General features: G+C 63.2%; 1 protein-coding gene across 7 annotated transcripts in view; it reads right to left on the bottom strand.

Moving 5' to 3' along the window:
- Positions 1–6,789: 6,789 nt before the first annotated feature.
- The window catches only part of tbrg1 (transforming growth factor beta regulator 1), a 147,884-nt gene continuing 130,679 nt past the window's right edge, over positions 6,790–23,994 (bottom strand). For all 7 annotated transcript variants that reach the window (XM_041176520.1, XM_041176521.1, XM_041176522.1 and 4 more), the window contains one exon: positions 6,790–7,060. In XM_041176520.1, the coding sequence (XP_041032454.1) occupies positions 6,936–7,060 (125 nt within the window). In that variant the 3' untranslated portion in view covers positions 6,790–6,935. The remainder of the gene's footprint in view (positions 7,061–23,994) is intronic.

Below are 23,994 nucleotides of genomic sequence, written 5' to 3'. Positions count from 1 at the left end.
AATTCATTTGTATTTTTCGCTGCCCGCTCAACCTTTCGGCCAAACCGACCAGGCAACCTTTGCATTTTTAAACAAAACCTCATCCAAGGGAGGGATGAAATTCCCAATGGCAAATAACAACACCGAAAAACTTTTCAACTTCATTTCAAACGTGTCTCTCTTCATGTGACTGAGTCACATGTGGGGACACGTTTATATCGCTTATTAAATCTTTATTTCCCTTTGTCCAAATATTCAGCTCCCCGAGACAGCTCGGTGCCCTCAGGGAGCTGACAGCGCCCACGCAAACCCCCCCCAACAACCCCACACCCCCACACACACGCAGACTCCCACACTCGCCCTCCTCCCGCCACCACCCCGGCAGTACTGAGCCTATCAGGACCAGCCCGGGTGAAATCGCGGGGGGGGGGGTGCCATTTCGTGGCCTCTCCCAGTCCCACCTGATGAAGGGAAAATCCTGCCCTAAATCTTCTACAGCGATGACAGACACAGAATACCTGTTCAATGCCTCTGTCATTTACCTGTTTTCCATTATCCATTCCCCAGACTCACTCTCTGGGGGGCCAACACTCACTTTAGTTACTCTTTACCCATTCAGATTCTTGTAGAAAATCTTACTATCTGGTTTCATGTTACTAATTAGCTTTCTTTCATACTCTATTTCTCCCTCTTTATTATTTTTAGTCATTCTTTGCTCATTCTTAAAATCTGACCAATCTTCTGACCTTCCACTAGTTACAGGATCGAACTCATTACAGGGTCAGATCCATGACGGGACCAAACTCATTACAGGATCAAACTTCTGACAGGATCTCACCTGTTACAGGGTCAATCCCATTGCAGGATCACACCTGTTACAGGATCAAACCTGCTCCAGAATCAAACTCATTACAGGATCATACATGTTACAGGATCAAACTCGTTACAGGATCAGACCCATTACAGGATTAAACCTGTTGCAGGATCAAACCCATTACATGTTGCTCCTGATGCCAGTTTGTATCGCTGCAATTGTCGTGGTCATCTGGCCTTATTAACTTTTGAGGATGTACTTCTCATGTATTTGTGCTGCCTTCTGCCTCAGTGATCTTGTTCATTCTGATGTGGTTGAGTTGATGTATCCTTATGATGTGCATGCAGAGGGACCAGAGCTGGTGCACAGCGACTGCTGATGCTTTATGAAGGTGCAACCCAGCGGTGCTGCTTCTCTCATTGGACGAGAGTTGCTCCTGTGTGAGTCACTTCCTCTGGCACTGGCTCTGTGGTTAAACAGCTGCCATGATTTCATTTGTTTATCGTGCAGTGAGCGGATGGGATTTACAAACACTGAAACGCAGCAAGAAAGTCCAACCAGTGTCCCTGCTCCAAGTACTGCTTATCCCTGCAGTCACCTTTAAAGACGTTGGCCAAATATCCAATCCCAAAAGTGTGGATAAGTAGCAGATGGGTGGCTTCAGTAATCATTCTCCAGCACAGGACTAACTCTAACCTTATTCTAATTTTAAACATTTTTTCAAAACTCCATCACTTCAACAAGTTCTCTGCAGTATCTCCGAACCTCTCTTCCCCATTCCAGCAGATATTCCTGAAACCCATCTATCAAACCTTTTGCAATGGTGAAGATTGCAGTTGGTGCTCAGATTAGCATTTGTACCTTCCCCACATACGAGCAAGGAGCAGGAGTAAGCCATTCAGCCTCTCGAGTCTGCTCCACCAATTAGTAAGATCATGGCTGATCTGATAGTAACCTCAAATCTGCATCCTGCCCACCCCCAATAACCCCCTTGCTGACCAAGAATCTATCCACCTCTGCCTTAAAAGTAAACAAAGACTCTGCGTCCACCACCTTTTCAGGAAGGGAGTTCCAAAGACTCATGATCCTTTGATTGAAAAAATTTTGCCTCATCTTCATTTTAAATGGGCGGCCCCTTATTTTTAACCAGTGATCCTTAGTTCTAGATTTTCCCACAAGAGGAAACATCCTCTCCACATCCACCCTGTCAAGACCCCTCAGGATCTTATATGTTTCAATTAAGTTGCCTCTTACTCTTCTGAACTCCAGCAGATACAAGCCTAGTCTGTTAGTCTGTCCAACCTTTCCTCATAAAACAACCCATCCATTCCAGGTATTAGTCTCTCTGAACTGCTTCCAATGCATTTACATCTTTCCTTATACTGTACACAGTACTCCAAATGTGGTCTCACTAGCGGCCTGTACAACCAATGCATAACCTCCCTACTTTTATATTCAATTCCCCTCACAATAAATGATAACATTCTATTCGCTTTTCTAATTATTTGCTGTAACTCTTTCGAGTACAAACCCGTTTCCATCTGTTTCCAGATGAAGTTACATTGTTTCATAGTTTGCCATTGTGAGATTTGAACTCTTGATCTTGGTACTTGCCTTTTGTGATTCATGCACTAAGACACCCAGATCCCTCCGTATCTCAGAGCTCTGCAACCTCTCACCATTTAGATAATAAGCTTCTCTTTTATTCTTCCTGCCAAAATGGACAATTTCACATTTTCCCACATTATACTCTATCTGCCAGATCTTTGCCTGCTCACTTAACCTATCCAGATCTGTTTGTAACCTCCTTATGTCTTCTTCACAAATTACTTTCCTACCTATCTTTGTGTCATCAGCAAATTTGGCAACCATCCCGTCCATCCCTTCATCCAAACCATTTCTATAAATTGTAAACAGTTGAGGTCCGAGCACTGATCCCTGTGACACACCACCCATTACATCCTGCCAATAAAATTCTATGCTTATTAAAATGAAGCTTTATTTTAACCTCAGAGAGTAGGAATGTATCTGACCAGTGTCTTCATCCTCCTTTTGACTCATGGGAAAAAAGGATTTGAACATACATTCAGCACCTGTACAGGGATCTGGGTGTCCTTTCCTCAGAGTTCATCTTCTGGCTGAACAGAGATGGTCAACGTTATCAAAACCAGAGTGTGGTAGGGACAGAGGCATCTCTGAAGACCCAAAACCAGCATTAAAATAACTTAACCTGTTTCAGGCTATTAAATACCACACTTGGGAGCAGAGCTGTATGTGGAAAGGAGCAGGGTAGCTATGGATCATGCAGTTTCAATGTTGGGTGTCACTGAATAATAGCAGTATTTTGGATGTGTTATAGAAACTGAGGATATAGCAGTTAGAGGGAAATGTGGTGTATCGGGAGGCAAAGTTAGGGGCATCATGGTACACCTCAACAGCCACAGTTTCTCCTGCTATCCACACCTTAGGCACGGTCGACAACTGGAGGAGGTCCTCCTCCATTCAGGTTCAGTGACACGTTGTGTAAGATAGATAGGCTCCCAATCCTATACAGTTCCAACATGTAGTCTACATCTATCAGAAAGGCCTTGCTGCAAGTCCACAAATTGCTCCCTTGTTCTAACACATGTACGTCAGAGCTTGGATTGGGAAAGTGCAGCAAATTTAACAGCACTGGCTAACAGACTGCACTGGTGGAAAGGTAAGACCTCTTAGCCTTGGCCTTAGGTCAGCTACCCTTCCCCAGAGCCCAGGAGCAGACTTTCATACAACAGGGCTTGGTTTTAGCAAAATACTAGGTACCATCAGTCACCCAACACTGATCGTTTTATTCATTCCCAGGATGTGGGCTCCGGTGGCTGGGCCAGCATTCTGCCCTTGAGAAGGTGGTGGTGAGCTGCCTTCTTGAACCGCTGCAGTCCATGTGGTGTAGGTACACCCACAGTGCTGTTAGGGAGGGATTTCCAGGATTTTGACCCAGCGACAGTGAAGGAACGGCCGATATATTTCCAGGTCAGGATGGTGAGTGATTTGGAGGGGAACTTCCAGGTGGTGGTGTTCCCATCTATCTGCTGCCCTTGTCCTCCTAGATGGTAATGATTGTGGGTTCAGATGGAAGGTGCTGTCTAAGGAGCCTTGGTGAGTTCCTGCAGTGCATCTTGTAGATGGTACACACTGCTGCCACTGTGCATCGGTGATGGAGGGAGTGAATGTTTGTGGATGTGGTGCCAATTAAGAGGGCTGCTTTGTCCTGGATGGTGTCGAGTTTCTTGAGTGTTGTGGGAGCTGCACTCATCCAGGCAAGTGGGGAGTATTCCATCACACTCCTGACTTGTGCCTTGTAGATGGTGGACAGGCTTTAGGGAGTCAGGAGGTGAGTTACTCGCCACAGGATTCCTAGCCTCTGACCTGTTGTCATAGCCACAGTATTTATATGGCTCGTCCAGTTCAGTTTCTGGGCAATGGTAACCCCCAGGATGTTAGTGGTGTGGATTTTGTGGGGGGGGGGGGGGTGGTTTGGGTGGGGGGGAACAGGAGGAAATTTAGCAAACAATCCAGAAATCTGACTGGGCAAACTTTCCCCCATTCCCAAGTCATTAGGCACTGTGCACAATCCCACACTCCCCATCACCTAGATTCACAAACCAACCCTCAAAGTTTTATTCCGATGAGATTTAACCCCGTACAGTTTCAACTGACAAACAACAGAGCAGACAAAGTGTCAAAACCATCTCACTAGCTGCCAGAGACGGGTTTGAGTGATCCAGACTGAGACGGGTTTGTGAGTGATCCGGACTGAGACGAGTTTGTGATTGATCCAGACTGAGACGGGTTTGAGTGATCCGGACTGAGACGGGTTTGTGAGTGATCCGGACTGAGACGAGTTTGTGAGTGATCCAGACTGAGACGGGTTTGAGTGATCCGGACTGAGACGGGTTTGTGAGTGATCCGGACTGAGATGGGTTTGTGAGTGATCCGGACTGAGATGGGTTTGTGAGTGATCCAGACTGAGACGGGTTTGAGTGATCCGGACTGAGACGGGTTTGTGAGTGATCCGGACTGAGACGGGTTTGTGAGTGATCCGGACTGAGACAGGTTTGTGAGTGATCCGGACTGAGACGAGTTTGTGAGTGATCCGGACTGAGACGGGTTTGTGAGTGATCCGGACTGAGACGGGTTTGTGAGTGATGCGGACTGAGACGGGTCTGTGAGTGATCCGGACTGAGATGGGTTTGTGAGTGATCCGGACTGAGATGGGTTTGTGAGTGATCCGGACTGAGACGGGTCTGTGAGTGGTCCGGACTGAGACGGGTCTGTGAGTGGTCCGGACTGAGACGGGTCTGTGAGTGGTCCGGACTGAGACGGGTTTGTGAGTGATGCGGACTGAGACGGGTTTGTGAGTGATCCGGACTGAGACGGGTTTGTGAGTGATCCGGACTGAGATGGGTTTGTGGGTGATCCGGACTGAGACGGGTTTGTGAGTGATCCGGATTGAGACAAGTTTGTGAGTGATCCGGACTGAGGCAGGTTTGAGTGATCTGGACTGAGGTGGGTTTTTGAGTGATCCGGATTGACACGGGTTTGTGAGTGATCCGGACTGAGACGGGTTTGTGAGTGATCCGGACTGAGACGGGTTTGTGAGTGATCCGGACTGAGACGGGTTTGTGAGTGATCCGGACTGAGACGGGTTTGTGAGTGATCCGGACTGAGATGGGTTTGTGAGTGATCCGGACTGAGACGGGTTTGAGTGATCCGGACTGAGACGGGTTTGTGAGTGATCCGGACTGAGACAGGTTTGTGAGTGATCTGGACTGAGACGGGTTTGTGAGTGATCCGGATAGAGGCCGGTTTGTGAGCTATCCGGACTGAGACGGGTCTGTGAGTGATCTGGATTGAGACGGGTTTGTGAGTGATCCGGACTGAGACGGGTTTGTGAGTGATCCGGACTGAGACGGGTCTGTGAGTGGTCTGGACTGAGACGGGTCTGTGAGTGATCCGGACTGAGACGGGTTTGTGAGTGGTCCGGACTGAGACAGGTTTGTGAGTGATGAGGACTGAGACGGGTTTGTGACTGATCCGGACTGAGATGGGTTTGTGAGTGATCCGGACTGAGACGGGTCTGTGAGTGGTCCGGACTGAGACGGGTCTGTGAGTGGTCCGGACTGAGACGGGTTTGTGAGTGATCCGGACTGAGACGGGTTTGTGAGTGATCCGGACTGAGACGGGTTTGTGAGTGATCCGGACTGAGATGGGTTTGTGAGTGATCCGGACTGAGATGGGTTTGTGAGTGATCCGGACTGAGATGGGTTTGTGAGTGATCCGGACTGAGACGGGTCTGTGAGTGGTCCGGACTGAGACGGGTCTGTGAGTGGTCCGGACTGAGACGGGTTTGTGAGTGATCCGGACTGAGATGGGTTTGTGGGTGATCCGGACTGAGACGGGTTTGTGAGTGATCTGGATTGAGACAAGTTTGTGAGTGATCCGGACTGAGGCAGGTTTGAGTGATCTGGACTGAGGTGGGTTTGTGAGTGATCCGGATTGACACGGGTTTGTGAGTGATCCGGACTGAGGTGGGTTTGTGAGTGATCCGGACTGAGACGAGTTTGTGAGTGATCCGGACTGAGGTGGGTTTGTGAGTGATCCGGACTGAGACGAGTTTGTGAGCTATGGTACTGATCTGGTTTGATATTGGAACCCAATGATGAGACATTTAGAAAGGATACTGGATATTTTGGCCACTTCAGCACTGACCTGGGCATATCAACAACCACATTAACCACTACAGTCATCCCAGCTTTCAAGATCCACATAAAGGTTGACACCCCACACCCCCACGACCCTGAATTCCATTTCCTGGATGTATTTGATCTGCTGCTATCCAGAATCTCACACACACCAGGTGGGAGCTTGGTGCAGTCCCTCCAGTGATAAAAGGTGATCAACAATGATGAACAATCAGAAACAACAAACCAGTTAATAAATGAATGAAATAGGACTGAGGGTTTGAAAACTGTAAAACTTTATCACCTATTTAAATCAGTTCATGTGTAGAACATCAATATCACATCTTGCTCGAGGTAGCTGCACATTCCCAGCAGACACCCAGCCACCTCCATTCGCCACATTGGGCCGGAGAGTCCCCTCACTCAGCCAGTTTGGGAGAGGTGAATGCTGATCTGTGCTGTTGCGAGGAGGTAATCTGTGGGGGTGGTATCCATGCTAAAACAGGCAGCTGGGAAGCGAGACTCCTACTTAAGTCCAGTGAAGCTGTAACAAGATCACAGCAATGTCAAGTGAGGGATCACAGAAAGGTCCAGCACAAAACAATCATCTCGTCACTGCTTTTCTCCGTAAATCCAGGCTAATCCCACTCTCACGCTCCCCTCTTCAAAAGCTTTAGCATTCCCTTTTTCCAACATGTATCCTGATTCACTTCATCATCGACCACACCAAAACATTCTAATTCCGTCCCACTCCAAAGCGAGCGACTTTACACCGTCCCATCAAGCTCTCTCCCCGCTCCGTCACACTCTCTCCCCGCTCCGTCACACTCTCTCCCCGCTCCGTCACACTCTCTCCCCGCTCCGTCACACTCTCTCCCCGCTCCGTCACACTCTCTCCCCGCTCCGTCACACTCTCTCCCCGCTCCGTCACACTCTCTCCCCGCTCCGTCACCCGCTCTCCCCGCTCCGTCACACTCTCTCCCCGCTCCGTCACCCGCTCTCTCCCCTCTCAGTCACACTCTCTCCCCGCTCCGTCACATTCTCTCCCCGCTCCGTCACACTCTCTCCCCGCTCCGTCACCCGCTCTCTCCCCGCTCCGTCACACTCTCTCCCCGCTCCGTCACACTCTCTCCCCGCTCCGTCACCCGCTCTCTCCCCGCTCCGTCACCCGCTCTCCCCGCTCCGTCACACTCTCTCCCCGCTCCGTCACATTCTCTCCCCGCTCCGTCACACTCTCTCCCCGCTCCGTCACACTCTCTCCCCGCTCCGTCACCCGCTCCGTCACACTCTCTCCCCGCTCCGTCACCCGCTCTCCCCGCTCCGTCACACTCTCTCCCCGCTCCGTCACCCGCTCTCTCCCCGCTCCGTCACACTCTCTCCCCGCTCCGTCACACTCTCTCCCCGCTCCGTCACACTCTCTCCCCGCTCCGTCACCCGCTCCGTCACACTCTCTCCCCGCTCCGTCACCCGCTCTCCCCGCTCCGTCACACTCTCTCCCCGCTCCGTCACACTCTCTCCCCGCTCCGTCACCCGCTCTCCCCGCTCCGTCACACTCTCTCCCCGCTCCGTCACCCGCTCTCTCCCCTCTCAGTCACACTCTCTCCCCGCTCCGTCACATTCTCTCCCCGCTCCGTCACCCGCTCTCCCCGCTCCGTCACACTCTCTCCCCGCTCCGTCACCCGCTCTCTCCCCGCTCCGTCACACTCTCTCCCCGCTCCGTCACACTCTCTCCCCGCTCCGTCACCCGCTCTCTCCCCGCTCCGTCACCCGCTCTCCCCGCTCCGTCACACTCTCTCCCCGCTCCGTCACATTCTCTCCCCGCTCCGTCACACTCTCTCCCCGCTCCGTCACACTCTCTCCCCGCTCCGTCACCCGCTCCGTCACACTCTCTCCCCGCTCCGTCACCCGCTCTCCCCGCTCCGTCACACTCTCTCCCCGCTCCGTCACCCGCTCTCTCCCCGCTCCGTCACACTCTCTCCCCGCTCCGTCACACTCTCTCCCCGCTCCGTCACACTCTCTCCCCGCTCCGTCACCCGCTCTCCCCGCTCCGTCACACTCTCTCCCCGCTCCGTCACATTCTCTCCCCGCTCCGTCACCCGCTCTCCCCGCTCCGTCACCCGCTCTCCCCGCTCCGTCACACTCTCTCCCCGCTCCATCACACTCTCTCCCCGCTCCGTCACACTCTCTCCCCGCTCCGTCACACTCTCTCCCCGCTCCGTCACACTCTCTCCCCGCTCCGTCACCCGCTCTCCCCGCTCCGTCACACTCTCTCCCCGCTCCGTCACCCGCTCTCCCCGCTCCGTCACACTCTCTCCCCGCTCCGTCACCCGCTCTCCCCGCTCCGTCACACTCTCTCCCCGCTCCGTCACACTCTCTCCCCGCTCCGTCACACTCTCTCCCCGCTCCGTCACACTCTCTCCCCGCTCCGTCACCCGCTCTCTCCCCGCTCCGTCACCCTCTCTCCCCGCTCCGTCACACTCTCTCCCCGCTCCGTCACACTCTCTCCCCGCTCCGTCACACTCTCTCCCCGCTCCGTCACCCGCTCTCCCCGCTCCGTCACACTCTCTCCCCGCTCCGTCACCCGCTCTCTCCCCGCTCCGTCACCCGCTCTCCCCGCTCCGTCACACTCTCTCCCCGCTCCGTCACACTCTCTCCCCGCTCCGTCACCCGCTCTCCGCGCTCCGTCACCCGCTCTCCCCGCTCCGTCACCCGCTCTCCCCGCTCCGTCACACTCTCTCCCCGCTCCGTCACCCTCTCTCCCCGCTCCGTCACACTCTCTCCCCGCTCCGTCACCCGCTCTCCCCGCTCCGTCACCCGCTCTCTCCCCGCTCCGACACCCGCTCTCTCCTCGCTCCGTCACACTCTCTCCCCGCTCCGTCACACTCTCTCCCCGCTCGTCACACTCTCTCCCCGCTCCGTCACCACTCTCTCCCCGCTCCGTCACACTCTCTCCCCGCTCCGTCACACTCTCTCCCCGCTCCGTCACCCGCTCTCCCCGCTCCGTCACACTCTCTCCCCGCTCCGTCACCCGCTCTCTCCCCGCTCCGTCACCCGCTCTCTCCTCGCTCCGTCACACTCTCTCCCCGCTCCGTCACACTCTCTCCCCGCTCCGTCACACTCTCTCCCCGCTCCGTCACCCGCTCTCCCCGCTCCGTCACCCGCTCTCCCCGCTCCGTCACCCGCTCTCCCCGCTCCGTCACACTCTCTCCCCGCTCCGTCACCCGCTCTCCCCGCTCCGTCACCCGCTCTCCCCGCTCCGTCACACTCTCTCCCCGCTCCGTCACCCGCTCTCCCCGCTCCGTCACCCGCTCTCCCCGCTCCGTCACACTCTCTCCCCGCTCCGTCACCCTCTCTCCCCGCTCCGTCACACTCTCTCCCCGCTCCGTCACACTCTCTCCCCGCTCCGTCACCCGCTCTCTCCCCGCTCCGTCACCCTCTCTCCCCGCTCCGTCACCCGCTCTCCCCGCTCCGTCACACTCTCTCCCCGCTCCGTCACACTCTCTCCCCGCTCCGTCACACTCTCTCCCCGCTCCGTCACACTCTCTCCCCGCTCCGTCACCCGCTCTCCCCGCTCCGTCACACTCTCTCCCCGCTCCGTCACCCGCTCTCCCCGCTCCGTCACACTCTCTCCCCGCTCCGTCACCCGCTCTCCCCGCTCCGTCACACTCTCTCCCCGCTCCGTCACACTCTCTCCCCGCTCCGTCACACTCTCTCCCCGCTCCGTCACACTCTCTCCCCGCTCCGTCACACTCTCTCCCCGCTCCGTCACCCGCTCTCCCCGCTCCGTCACCCGCTCTCTCCCCGCTCCGTCACCCGCTCTCCCCGCTCCGTCACACTCTCTCCCCGCTCCGTCACACTCTCTCCCCGCTCCGTCACACTCTCTCCCCGCTCCGTCACACTCTCTCCCCGCTCCGTCACCCGCTCTCTCCCCGCTCCGTCACCCTCTCTCCCCGCTCCGTCACCCGCTCTCCCCGCTCCGTCACACTCTCTCCCCGCTCCGTCACCCGCTCTCTCCCCGCTCCGTCACCCGCTCTCCCCGCTCCGTCACACTCTCTCCCCGCTCCGTCACACTCTCTCCCCGCTCCGTCACCCGCTCTCCGCGCTCCGTCACCCGCTCTCCCCGCTCCGTCACCCGCTCTCCCCGCTCCGTCACACTCTCTCCCCGCTCCGTCACCCGCTCTCCCCGCTCCGTCACACTCTCTCCCCGCTCCGTCACCCGCTCTCCCCGCTCCGTCACCCGCTCTCTCCCCGCTCCGTCACCCGCTCTCTCCTCGCTCCGTCACACTCTCTCCCCGCTCCGTCACACTCTCTCCCCGCTCTGTCACACTCTCTCCCCGCTCCGTCACACTCTCTCCCCGCTCCGTCACACTCTCTCCCCGCTCCGTCACCCGCTCTCCCCGCTCCGTCACACTCTCTCCCCGCTCCGTCACCCGCTCTCTCCTCGCTCCGTCACACTCTCTCCCCGCTCCGTCACACTCTCTCCCCGCTCCGTCACACTCTCTCCCCGCTCCGTCACCCGCTCTCCCCGCTCCGTCACCCGCTCTCCCCGCTCCGTCACCCGCTCTCCCCGCTCCGTCACACTCTCTCCCCGCTCCGTCACCCGCTCTCCCCGCTCCGTCACCCGCTCTCCCCGCTCCGTCACACTCTCTCCCCGCTCCGTCACCCGCTCTCCCCGCTCCGTCACCCGCTCTCCCCGCTCCGTCACACTCTCTCCCCGCTCCGTCACACTCTCTCCCCGCTCCGTCACACTCTCTCCCCGCTCCGTCACACTCTCTCCCCGCTCCGTCACCCGCTCTCTCCCCGCTCCGTCACCCTCTCTCCCCGCTCCGTCACCCGCTCTCCCCGCTCCGTCACACTCTCTCCCCGCTCCGTCACACTCTCTCCCCGCTCCGTCACCCGCTCTCTCCCCGCTCCGTCACCCGCTCTCCCCGCTCCGTCACCCGCTCTCCCCGCTCCGTCACCCGCTCTCCCCGCTCCGTCACACTCTCTCCCCGCTCCGTCACACTCTCTCCCCGCTCCGTCACACTCTCTCCCCGCTCCGTCACACTCTCTCCCCGCTCCGTCACACTCTCTCCCCGCTCCGTCACCCGCTCTCCCCGCTCCGTCACACTCTCTCCCCGCTCCGTCACACTCTCTCCCCGCTCCGTCACCCGCTCTCCCCGCTCCGTCACACTCTCTCCCCGCTCCGTCACCCGCTCTCCCCGCTCCGTCACACTCTCTCCCCGCTCCGTCACACTCTCTCCCCGCTCCGTCACACTCTCTCCCCGCTCCGTCACACTCTCTCTCCGCTCCGTCACACTCTCTCCCCGCTCCGTCACACTCTCTCCCCGCTCCGTCACCCGCTCTCCCCGCTCCGTCACCCGCTCTCCCCGCTCCGTCACACTCTCTCCCCGCTCCGTCACACTCTCTCCCCGCTCCGTCACACTCTCTCCCCGCTCCGTCACACTCTCTCCCCGCTCCGTCACCCGCTCTCCCCGCTCCGTCACCCGCTCTCCCCGCTCCGTCACACTCTCTCCCCGCTCCGTCACACTCTCTCCCCGCTCCGTCACATTCTCTCCCGCTCCGTCACACTCTCTCCCCGCTCCGTCACACTCTCTCCCCGCTCCGTCACACTCTCTCCCCGCTCCGTCACCCGCTCTCCCCGCTCCGTCACCCGCTCTCCCCGCTCCGTCACACTCTCTCCCCGCTCCGTCACACTCTCTCCCCGCTCCGTCACCCGCTCTCCCCGCTCCGTCACACTCTCTCCCCGCTCCGTCACACTCTCTCCCCGCTCCGTCACACTCTCTCCCCGCTCCGTCACACTCTCTCCCCGCTCCGTCACACTCTCTCCCCGCTCCGTCACACTCTCTCCCCGCTCCGTCACACTCTCTCCCCGCTCCGTCACCCGCTCTCCCCGCTCCGTCACCCGCTCACCCCGCTCCGTCACACTCTCTCCCCGCTCCGTCACCCGCTCTCCCCGCTCCGTCACACTCTCTCCCCGCTCCGTCACACTCTCTCCCCGCTCCGTCACCCGCTCTCCCGCTCCGTCACCCGCTCTCCCCGCTCCGTCACACTCTCTCCCCGCTCCGTCACACCTCTCTCCCCGCTCCGTCACACTCTCTCCCCGCTCCGTCACACTCTCTCCCCGCTCCGTCACACTCTCTCCCCGCTCCGTCACACTCTCTCCCCGCTCCGTCACACTCTCTCCCCGCTCCGTCACCGCTCTCTCCCCGCTCCGTCACCCCTCTCTCCCCGCTCCGTCACACTCTCTCCCCGCTCCGTCACCCGCTCTCCCCGCTCCGTCACACTCTCTCCCGCTCCGTCACACTCTCTCCCCGCTCCGTCACCCGCTCTCTCCCCGCTCCGTCACACTCTCTCCCCGCTCCGTCACCCTCTCTCCCCGCTCCGTCACACTCTCTCCCCGCTCCGTCACACTCTCTCCCCGCTCCGTCACACTCTCTCCCCGCTCCGTCACCCGCTCTCCCCGCTCCGTCACACTCTCTCCCCGCTCCGTCACACTCTCTCCCCGCTCCGTCACACTCTCTCCCCGCTCCGTCACCCTCTCTCCCCGCTCCGTCACACTCTCTCCCCGCTCCGTCACACTCTCTCCCCGCTCCGTCACACTCTCTCCCCGCTCCGTCACACTCTCTCCCCGCTCCGTCACACTCTCTCCCCGCTCCGTCACCCGCTCTCTCCCCGCTCCGTCACCCGCTCTCTCCCCGCTCCGTCACCCGATCTCTCCCCGCTCCGTCACACTCTCTCCCCGCTCCGTCACACTCTCTCCCCGCTCCGTCACACTCTCTCCCCGCTCCGTCACACTCTCTCCCCGCTCCGTCACACTCTCTCCCCGCTCCGTCACACTCTCTCCCCGCTCCGTCACCACTCTCTCCCCGCTCCGTCACCCGCTCTCTCCCGCTCCGTCACACTCTCCCCGCTCCGTCACCCGCTCTCCCCGCTCCGTCACACTCTCTCCCCGCTCCGTCACACTCTCTCCCCGCTCCGTCACCCGCTCTCTCCCCGCTCCGTCACCCGCTCTCTCCCCGCTCCGTCACCCGCTCTCTCCCCGCTCCGTCACCCGCTCTCTCCCCGCTCCGTCACCCGTTCTCTCCCCGCTCCGTCAACCGGTCTCTCCCCGCTCCGTCACACTCTCTCCCCGCTCCGTCACCCGCTCTCCCCGCTCCGTCACACTCTCTCCCCGCTCCGTCACACTCTCTCCCCGCTCCGTCACACTCTCTCCCCGCTCCGTCACCCGCTCTCCCCGCTCCGTCACACTCTCTCCCCGCTCCGTCACACTCTCTCCCCGCTCCGTCACCCGCTCTCCCCGCTCCGTCACACCTCTCTCCCCGCTCCGTCACACTCTCTCCCCGCTCCGTCACCCGCTCTCCCCCGCTCCGTCACCCTCTCTCCCCGCTCCGTCACCCGCTCTCTCCCCGCTCCGTCACACTCTCTCCCCGCTCCGTCACCCGCTCTCTCCCCGCTCCGTCACCCGCTCTCCCCGCTCCGTCACCCGCTCTCCCCGCTCCGTCACACTCTCTCCCCGCTCCGTCACCCGCTCTCCCCGCTCCGTCACACTCTCTCCCCGCTCCGTCACACTCTCTCCCCGCTCCGTCACACTCTCTCCCCGCTCCGTCACACTCTCTTCCCGCTCCGTCACCCGCTCTCTCCCCGCTCCGTCACACTCTCTCCCCGCTCCGTCACACTCTCTCCCCGCTCCGTCACACTCTCTCCCCGCTCCGTCACCCGCTCTCCCCGCTCCGTCACCCGCTCTCCCCGCTCCGTCACCCGCTCTCTCCCGCTCCGTCACCCGCTCTCCTCCCGCTCCGTCACCCACTCTCCCCGCTCCGTCACCGCTCTCTCCCCGCTCCGTCACCCGCTCTCCCCGCTCCGTCACACTCTCTCCCCGCTCCGTCACACTCTCTCCCCGCTCCGTCACACTCTCTCCCCGCTCCGTCACCCGCTCTCCCCGCTCCGTCACCCGCTCTCCCCGCTCCGTCACCCGATCTCCCCGCTCCGTCACCCGCTCTCCCCGCTCCGTCACACTCTCTCCCCGCTCCGTCACCCGCTCTCTCCCCGCTCCGTCACCACTCTCTCCCCGCTCCGTCACCCTCTCTCCCCCGCTCCGTCACACTCTCTCCCCGCTCCGTCACACTCTCTCCCCGCTCCGTCACACTCTCTCCCCGCTCCGTCACACTCTCTCCCCGCTCCGTCACCCGCTCTCCCCGCTCCGTCACCCGCTCTCCCCGCTCCGTCACCGCTCTCCCCGCTCCGTCACCCGCTCTCCCCGCTCCGTCACCGCTCTCCCCGCTCCGTCACACGCTCTCCCCGCTCCGTCACACGCTCTCCCCGCTCCGTCACCCGCTCTCTCCCCGCTCCGTCACACTCTCTCCCCGCTCCGTCACACTCTCTCCCCGCTCCGTCACCCTCTCTCCCCGCTCCGTCACACTCTCTCCCCGCTCCGTCACCCGCCTCTCCCCCGCTCCGTCACACTCTCTCCCCGCTCCGTCACACTCTCTCCCCGCTCCGTCACACTCTCTCCCCGCTCCGTCACCCGCTCTCCCCGCTCCGTCACCCGCTCTCCCCGCTCCGTCACCCGCTCTCCCCGCTCCGTCACACTCTCTCCCCGCTCCGTCACACTCTCTCCCCGCTCCGTCACACTCTCTCCCCGCTCCGTCACCCGCTCTCTCCCCGCTCCGTCACCCGCTCTCTCCCCGCTCCGTCACACTCTCTCCCCGCTCCGTCACCCACTCTCCCGCTCCGTCACCCGCTCTCCCCGCTCCGTCACACTCTCTCCCCGCTCCGTCACACTCTCTCCCCGCTCCGTCACACCCGCTCTCCCCGCTCCGTCACAGTCTCTCCCCGCTCCGTCACCCGCTCTCCCCGCTCCGTCACACTCTCTCCCCGCTCCGTCAGTCTCTCCCCGCTCCGTCACACTCTCTCCCCGCTCCGTCACACTCTCTCCCCGCTCCGTCACACTCTCTCCCCGCTCCGTCACACTCTCTCCTCGCTCCGTCACACTCTCTCCCCGCTCCGTCACACTCTCTCCCCGCTCCGTCACACGCTCTCCCCGCTCCGTCACACCTCTCTCCCCGCTCCGTCACACTCTCTCCCCGCTCCGTCACACTCTCTCCCCGCTCCGTCACCGCTCTCTCCCCGCTCCGTCACACTCTCTCCCCGCTCCGTCACCCTCTCTCCCCGCTCCGTCACACTCTCTCCCCGCTCCGTCACACTCCTCTCCCCGCTCCGTCACCCGCTCTTCCCGCTCCGTCACACTCTCTCCCGCTCCGTCACCCGCTCTCCCCGCTCCGTCACACTCTCTCCCCGCTCCGTCACCCGCTCTCCCCGCCTCCGTCACCCGCTCTCTCCCCGCTCCGTCACCGCTCTCTCCCCCGCTCCTGTCACACTCTCTCCCCGCTCCGTCACACTCTCTCCCCGCTCCGTCACACTCTCTCCCCGCTCCGTCACACTCTCTCCCCGCTCCGTCACACTCTCTCCCCGCTCCGTCACCCGCTCTCCCCGCTCCGTCACACTCTCTCCCCGCTCCGTCACACTCTCTCCCCGCTCCGTCACCCGCTCTCCCCGCTCCGTCACACTCTCTCCTCGCTCCGTCACCCGCTCTCTCCCCGCTCCGTCACACTCTCTCCCCGCTCCGTCAGTCTCTCCCCGCTCCGTCACCCGCTCTCCCCGCTCCGTCACACTCTCTCCCCGCTCCGTCACACTCTCTCCCCGCTCCGTCACACTCTCTCCCCGCTCCGTCACACTCTCTCCCCGCTCCGTCACCCGCTCTCCCCGCTCCGTCACCCGCTCTCCCCGCTCCGTCACCCGCTCTCCCCGCTCCGTCACCCGCTCTCCCCGCTCCGTCAAACTCTCTCCCCGCTCCGTCACCCGCTCTCCCCGCTCCGTCACCCGCTCTCCCCGCTCCGTCACCCGCTCTCCCCGCTCCGTCACACTCTCTCCCCGCTCCGTCACACTCTCTCCCCGCTCCGTCACACTCTCTCCCCGCTCCGTCACCCGCTCTCTCCCCGCTCCGTCACACGCTCTCCCCGCTCCGTCACCCGCTCTCTCCCCGCTCCGTCACCCGCTCTCTCCCCGCTCCGTCACACTCTCTCCCCGCTCCGTCACCCGCTCTCTCCCCGCTCCGTCACACGCTCTCCCCGCTCCGTCACCCGCTCTCTCCCCGCTCCGTCACCCGCTCTCTCCCCGCTCCGTCACACTCTCTCCCCGCTCCGTCACACTCTCTCCCGCTCCGTCACACTCTCTCCCCGCTCCGTCACCGCTCTCCCCGCTCCGTCACACTCTCTCCCCGCTCCGTCACACTCTCTCCCCGCTCCGTCACACTCTCTCCCCGCTCCGTCACACTCTCTCCCCGCTCCGTCACCCGCTCTCCCCGCTCCGTCACCGCTCTCCCCGCTCCGTCACACTCTCTCCGCGCTCCGTCACCCGCTCTCTCCCGCTCCGTCACCCGCTCTCCCCGCTCCGTCACCCGCTCTCTCCCCGCTCCGTCACACTCTCTCCGCGCTCCGTCACCCGCTCTCCCCCGCTCCGTCACACTCTCTCCCGCTCCGTCACACTCTCTCCCCGCTCCGTCACCCGCTCTCTCCCGCTCCGTCACACTCTCTCCCCGCTCCGTCACCCGCTCTCTCCCGCTCCGTCACCCGCTCTCCCCGCTCCGTCACCTCTCCGCCGCTCCTCCCCGCTCCGTCACCCGTCTCTCCCCGCTCCGTCACCCTCTCTCCCCGCTCCGTCACACTCTCTCCCCGCTCCGTCACACGCTCTCTCCCGCTCCGTCACACTCTCTCCCCGCTCCGTCACACTCTCTCCCCGCTCCGTCACCCCGCTCTCCCCGCTCCGTCACACTCTCTCCCCGCTCCGTCACACTCTCTCCCCGCTCCGTCACCGCTCTCTCCCCGCTCCGTCACCCGCTCTCCCCCGCTCCGTCACACTCTCTCCCCGCTCGTCACCTCTCTCCCGCTCCGTCACCCGCTCTCCCCGCTCCGTCACCCGCTCTCCCCGCTCCGTCACCCCGCTCTCCCCGCTCCGTCACACTCTCTCCCCCGCTCCGTCACCCGCTCTCTCCCCGCTCCGTCACACTCTCTCCCCGCTCCGTCACACTCTCTCCCCGCTCCGTCACCCGCTCTCTCCCCGCTCCGTCACACTCTCTCCCCGCTCCGTCACACTCTCTCCCCGCTCCGTCACCCGCTCTCCCCGCTCCGTCACACTCTCTCCCCGCTCCGTCACACTCTCTCCACGCTCCGTCACCCGCTCTCCCCGCTCCGTCACCCGCTCTCTCCCCGCTCCGTCACCCGCTCTCCCCGCTCCGTCACACTCTCTCCCCGCTCCGTCACAGTCTCTCCCCGCTCCGTCACACTCTCTCCCCGCTCCGTCACACTCTCTCCCCGCTCCGTCACACTCTCTCCCCGCTCCGTCACACTCTCTCCCCGCTCCGTCACCCGCTCTCCCCGCTCCGTCACCCGCTCTCTCCCCGCTCCGTCACCCGCTCTCTCCCCGCTCCGTCACCCGCTCTCCCCGCTCCGTCACCCGCTCTCTCCCCGCTCCGTCACACTCTCTCCCCGCTCCGTCACACTCTCTCCCCGCTCCGTCACCGCTCTCCCCGCTCCGTCACCCACTCTCCCCGCTCCGTCACACTCTCTCCCCGCTCCGTCACACTCTCTCCCCGCTCCGTCACCCGCTCTCTCCCCGCTCCGTCACACTCTCTCCCCGCTCCGTCACACTCTCTCCCCGCTCCGTCACCCTCTCTCCCCGCTCCGTCACACTCTCTCCCCGCTCCGTCACCACTCTCTCCCCGCTCCGTCACCCTCTCTCCCCGCTCCGTCACCCTCTCTCCCGCTCCGTCACCCTCCTCTCCCCGCTCCGTCACACTCTCTCCCCGCTCCGTCACCCGCTCTCCCCGCTCCGTCACCGCTCTCTCCCCCGCTCCGTCACACTCTCTCCCCGCTCCGTCACCCGCTCTCCCCGCTCCGTCACACTCTCTCCCCGCTCCGTCACCCGCTCTCCCCGCTCCGTCACACTCTCTCCCCGCTCCGTCACACTCTCTCCCCGCTCCGTCACACTCTCTCCCCGCTCCGTCACACTCTCTCCCCGCTCCGTCACACTCTCTCCCCGCTCCGTCACCCGCTCTCCCCGCTCCGTCACACTCTCTCCTCGCTCCGTCACCCGCTCTCTCCCCGCTCCGTCACCCGCTCTCCCCGCTCCGTCACACTCTCTCCTCGCTCCGTCACCCGCTCTCTCCCCGCTCCGTCACACTCTCTCCCCGCTCCGTCACACTCTCTCCCCGCTCCGTCACACTCTCTCCCCGCTCCGTCACACTCTCTCCCCGCTCCGTCACACTCTCTCCCCGCTCCGTCACACTCTCTCCACGCTCCGTCACACCCTCTCCCCGCTCCGTCACCCGCTCTCCCCGCTCCGTCACCCGCTCTCTCCCCGCTCCGTCACCCGCTCTCTCCCCGCTCCGTCACACTCTCTCCCCGCTCGTCAACTCTCTCCCCGCTCCGTCACACTCTCTCCCCGCTCCGTCACACTCTCTCCCCGCTCCGTCACACTCTCTCCCCGCTCGGTCACACTCTCTCCCCGCTCCGTCACCCGCTCTCCCCGCTCCGTCACCCGCTCTCCCCGCTCCGTCACCCGCTCTCTCCCCGCTCTGTCACACTCTCTCCCCGCTCCGTCACCCGCTCTCCCCGCTCCGTCACACTCTCTCCCCGCTCCGTCACACTCTCTCCCCGCTCCGTCACACTCTCTCCCGCTCCGTCACACTCTCTCCCCGCTCCGTCACCCGCTCTCTCCCCGCTCCGTCACCCGCTCTCTCCCCGCTCCGTCACACTCTCTCCCCGCTCCGTCACATTCTCTCCCCGCTCCGTCACACTCTCTCCCCGCTCCGTCACCCGCTCACTTCCCGCTCCGTCACCCGCTCTCTCCCCGCTCCGTCACACTCTCTCCCCGCTCCGTCACACTCTCTCCCCGCTCCGTCACCCGCTCTCCCCGCTCCGTCACCCGCTCTCTCCCGCTCCGTCACACTCTCTCCCCGCTCCGTCACACTCTCTCCCCAGCTCCGTCACCCGCTCTCTCCCCGCTCCGTCACACTCTCTCCCCGCTCCGTCACACTCTCTCCCCGCTCCGTCACACTCTCTCCCCGCTCCGTCACACTCTCTCCCCGCTCCGTCACCTCTCTCTCCCCGCTCCGTCACACTCTCTCCCCGCTCCGTCACCCGCTCTCCCCGCTCCGTCACCCGCTCTCCCCGCTCCGTCACCCGCTCTCCCCGCTCCGTCACACTCTCTCCCCGCTCCGTCACCCGCTCTCTCCCCGCTCCGTCACACTCTCTCCCTGCTCCGTCACACTCTCTCCCCGCTCCGTCACACTCTCTCCCCGCTCCGTCACCCGCTCTCTCCCCGCTCCGTCACACTCTCTCCCCGCTCCGTCAGTCTCTCCCCGCTCCATCACATTCTCTCCCCGCTCCGTCACACTCTCTCCCCGCTCCGTCACACTCTCTCCCCGCTCCGTCACACTCTCTCCCCGCTCCGTCACACTCTCTCCCCGCTCCGTCACCCGCTCTCCCCCGCTCCGTCACACTCTCTCCCCGCTCCGTCACACTCTCTCCCGCTCCGTCACCCACTCTCTCCCCGCTCCGTCACCCGCTCTCCCCTCTCCGTCACCCGCTCTCCCCGCTCCGTCACCCGCTCTCTCCCGCTCCGTCACCCGCTCTCTCCCGCTCCGTCACACCTCTCTCCCCGCTCCGTCACACTCTCTCCCCGCTCCGTCACCCGCTCTCCCCGCTCCGTCACACTCTCTCCCCGCTCCGTCACCCGCTCTCTCCCCGCTCCGTCACCCGCTCTCCCCGCTCCGTCACACGCTCTCCCCGCTCCGTCACACTCTCTCCCCGCTCCGTCACACTCTCTCCCCGCTCCGTCACCCGCTCTCCCCGCTCCGTCACACTCTCTCCCCGCTCCGTCACACTCTCTCCCCGCTCCGTCACACCTCTCTCCCCGCTCCGTCACCCGCTCTCTCCCCGCTCCGTCACACTCTCTCCCGCTCCGTCACACTCTCTCCCCGCTCCGTCACACGCTCTCCCCGCTCCGTCACACTCTCTCCCCGCTCCGTCACACTCTCTCCCCGCTCCGTCACCCGCTCTCTCCCCGCTCCGTCACCCGCTCTCCCCGCTCCGTCACACTCTCTCCCCGCTCCGTCACCCGCTCTCTCCCCGCTCCGTCACACTCTCTCCCCGCTCCGTCACCCGCTCTCTCCCCGCTCCGTCACCCGCTCTCCCCGCTCCGTCACCCGCTCTCTCCCCGCTCCGTCACACGCTCTCCCCGCTCCGTCACACTCTCTCCCCGCTCCGTCACACTCTCTCCCCGCTCCGTCACCCGCTCTCCCCGCTCCGTCACCCCTCTCCCCGCTCCGTCACACTCTCTCCCCGCTCCGTCACACTCTCTCCCGCTCCGTCACACTCTCTCCCCGCTCCGTCACACTCTCTCCCCGCTCCGTCACCCGCTCTCCCCGCTCCGTCACCCGCTCTCTCCCCGCTCCGTCACACTCTCTCCCCGCTCCGTCACACGCTCTCCCCGCTCCGTCACCCGCTCTCCCCGCTCCGTCACACTCTCTCCCCGCTCCTTCACCCGCTCTCCCCGCTCCGTCACCCGCTCTCCCCGCTCCGTCACAGTCTCTCCCCGCTCCGTCACCCGCTCTCCCCGCTCCGTCACACTCTCTCCCCGCTCCGTCACACGCTACTCTCCCCGCTCCGTCACCTCTCTCCCCGCTCCGTCACACTCTCTCCCCGCTCCGTCACACTCTTCCCCGCTCCGTCACACTCTCTCCCCGCTCCGTCACACTCTCTCCCCGCTCCGTCACGCTCTCTCCCCGCTCCGTCACACTCTCTCCCCGCTCCGTCACACTCTCTCCCCGCTCCGTCACACTCTCTCCCCCTCCGTCACACTCTCTCCCGCCTCCGTCACCCGCTCTCTCCCCGCTCCGTCACCCTCTCTCCCCGCTCCGTCACCCGCTCTCCCCGCTCCGTCACCCGCTCTCCCCGCTCCGTCACCCGCTCTCCCCGCTCCGTCACCCGCTCTCTCCCCGCTCCGTCACCCTCTCTCCCCGCTCCGTCACACTCTCTCCCCGCTCCGTCACACTCTCTCCCCGCTCCGTCACACTCTCTCCCCGCTCCGTCACACTCTCTCCCCGCTCCGTCACACGCTCTCCCCGCTCCGTCACACTCTCTCCCCGCTCCGTCACACTCTCTCCCCGCTCGTCACACTCTCTCCCCGCTCCGTCACCCGCTCTCCCCGCTCCGTCACACTCTCTCCCCGCTCCGTCACACTCTCTCCCCGCTCCGTCACACTCTCTCCCCGCTCCGTCACCACTCTCTCCCGCTCCGTCACACTCTCTCCCCGCTCCGTCACCCGCTCTCTCCCCGCTCCGTCACACTCTCTCCCCGCTCCGTCACACTCTCTCCCCGCTCCGTCACCCGCTCTCCCCGCTCCGTCACACTCTCTCCCCGCTCCGTCACACTCTCTCCCCGCTCCGTCACCCGCTCTCCCCGCTCCGTCACACCTCTCTCCCCGCCCCGTCACACTCTCTCCCCGCTCCGTCACCCTCTCTCCCCGCTCCGTCACCCTCTCTCCCCGCTCCGTCACACTCTCTCCCCGCTCCGTCACCCGCTCTCCCCGCTCCGTCACACTCTCTCCCGCTCCGTCACCCTCTCTCCCCGCTCCGTCACCGTCTCTCCCCGCTCCGTCACCCTCTCTCCCCGCTCCGTCACACTCTCTCCCCGCTCCGTCACACTCTCTCCCCGCTCCGTCACACTCTCTCCCCGCTCCGTCACCGCTCTCCCCGCTCCGTCACACTCTCTCCCCGCTCCGTCACACCGCTCTCCCCGCTCCGTCACACTCTCTCCCCGCTCCGTCACCCGCTCTCCCCGCTCCGTCACACTCTCTCCCCGCTCCGTCACCCGCTCTCCCCGCTCCGTCACCCCTCTCTCCCCGCTCCGTCACACTCTCTCCCCGCTCCGTCACACTCTCTCCCCGCTCCGTCACACTCTCTCCCCGCTCCGTCACCCGCTCTCTCCCGCTCCGTCACCGCTCTCCCCGCTCCGTCACACTCTCTCCCCGCTCCGTCACACTCTCTCCCCGCTCCGTCACACTCTCTCCCCGCTCCGTCACCACTCTCTCCCCGCTCCGTCACACTCTCTCCCCGCTCCGTCACACTCTCTCCCCGCTCCGTCACCCGCTCTCTCCCCGCTCCGTCACACTCTCTCCCCGCTCCGTCACCTCTCTCCCCGCTCCGTCACACTCTCTCCCCGCTCCGTCACCCGCTCTCACCCGCTCCGTCACCCTCTCTCTCCCGCTCCGTCAGACTCTCTCCCGCTCCGTCCACACTCTCTCCCCGCTCCGTCACACTCTCTCCCCGCTCCGTCACACTCTCTCCCCGCTCCGTCACCCGCTCTCTCCCCGCTCCGTCACACGCTCTCCCCGCTCCGTCACCCGCTCTCTCCCCGCTCCGTCACCCGCTCTCTCCCCGCTCCGTCACCCGCTCCCCGCTCCGTCACCCGCTCCGTCACACTCTCTCCCCGCTCCGTCACACTCTCTCCCCGCTCCGTCACCCGCTCTCTCCCCGCTCCGTCACCCCTCTCTCCCCGCTCCGTCACCCGCTCTCTCCCCGCTCCGTCACACTCTCTCCCCGCTCCGTCACACTCTCTCCCCGCTCCGTCACACTCTCTCCCCGCTCCGTCACACTCTCTCCCCGCTCCGTCACACTCTCTCCCCGCTCCGTCACACTCTCTCCCCGCTCCGTCACACTCTCTCCCCGCTCCGTCACCCACTCTCTCCCCGCTCCGTCACCCGCTCTCCCCGCTCCGTCACACTCTCTCCCCGCTCCGTCACACTCTCTCCCCGCTCCGTCACACTCTCTCCCCGCTCCGTCACCCGCTCTCCCCGCTCCGTCACCCGCTCTCTCCCCGCTCCGTCACACTCTCTCCCGCTCCGTCACACTCTCTCCCCGCTCCGTCACACTCTCTCCCCGCTCCGTCACACTCTCTCCCCGCTCCGTCACCCGCTCTCCCCGCTCCGTCACCCTCTCTCCCCGCTCCGTCACCCGCTCTCTCCCCGCTCCGTCACACTCTCTCCCCGCTCCGTCACACTCTCTCCCCGCTCCGTCACCCGCTCTCTCCCCGCTCCGTCACACTCTCTCCCCGCTCCGTCACGCTCTCTCCCCGCTCCGTCACACTCTCTCCCCGCTCCGTCACACTCTCTCCCCGCTCCGTCACACTCTCTCCCCGCTCCGTCACACTCTCTCCCGCTCCGTCACCACTCTCTCCCCGCTCCGTCACACTCTCTCCCGCTCCGTCACACTCTCTCCCCGCTCCGTCACACTCTCTCCCCGCTCCGTCACACTCTCTCCCCGCTCCGTCACACTCTCTCCCCGCTCCGTCACCCTCTCTCCCCGCTCCGTCACCCGCTCTCCCCGCTCCGTCACCCGCTCTCCCCGCTCCGTCACAC

Source organism: Carcharodon carcharias, chromosome 28 (genome assembly GCF_017639515.1).
Source record: "Carcharodon carcharias isolate sCarCar2 chromosome 28, sCarCar2.pri, whole genome shotgun sequence".
Taxonomy (NCBI): Eukaryota; Metazoa; Chordata; class Chondrichthyes; order Lamniformes; family Lamnidae; genus Carcharodon; species Carcharodon carcharias.
This window is presented reverse-complemented; position numbering and strand designations above follow the sequence as displayed.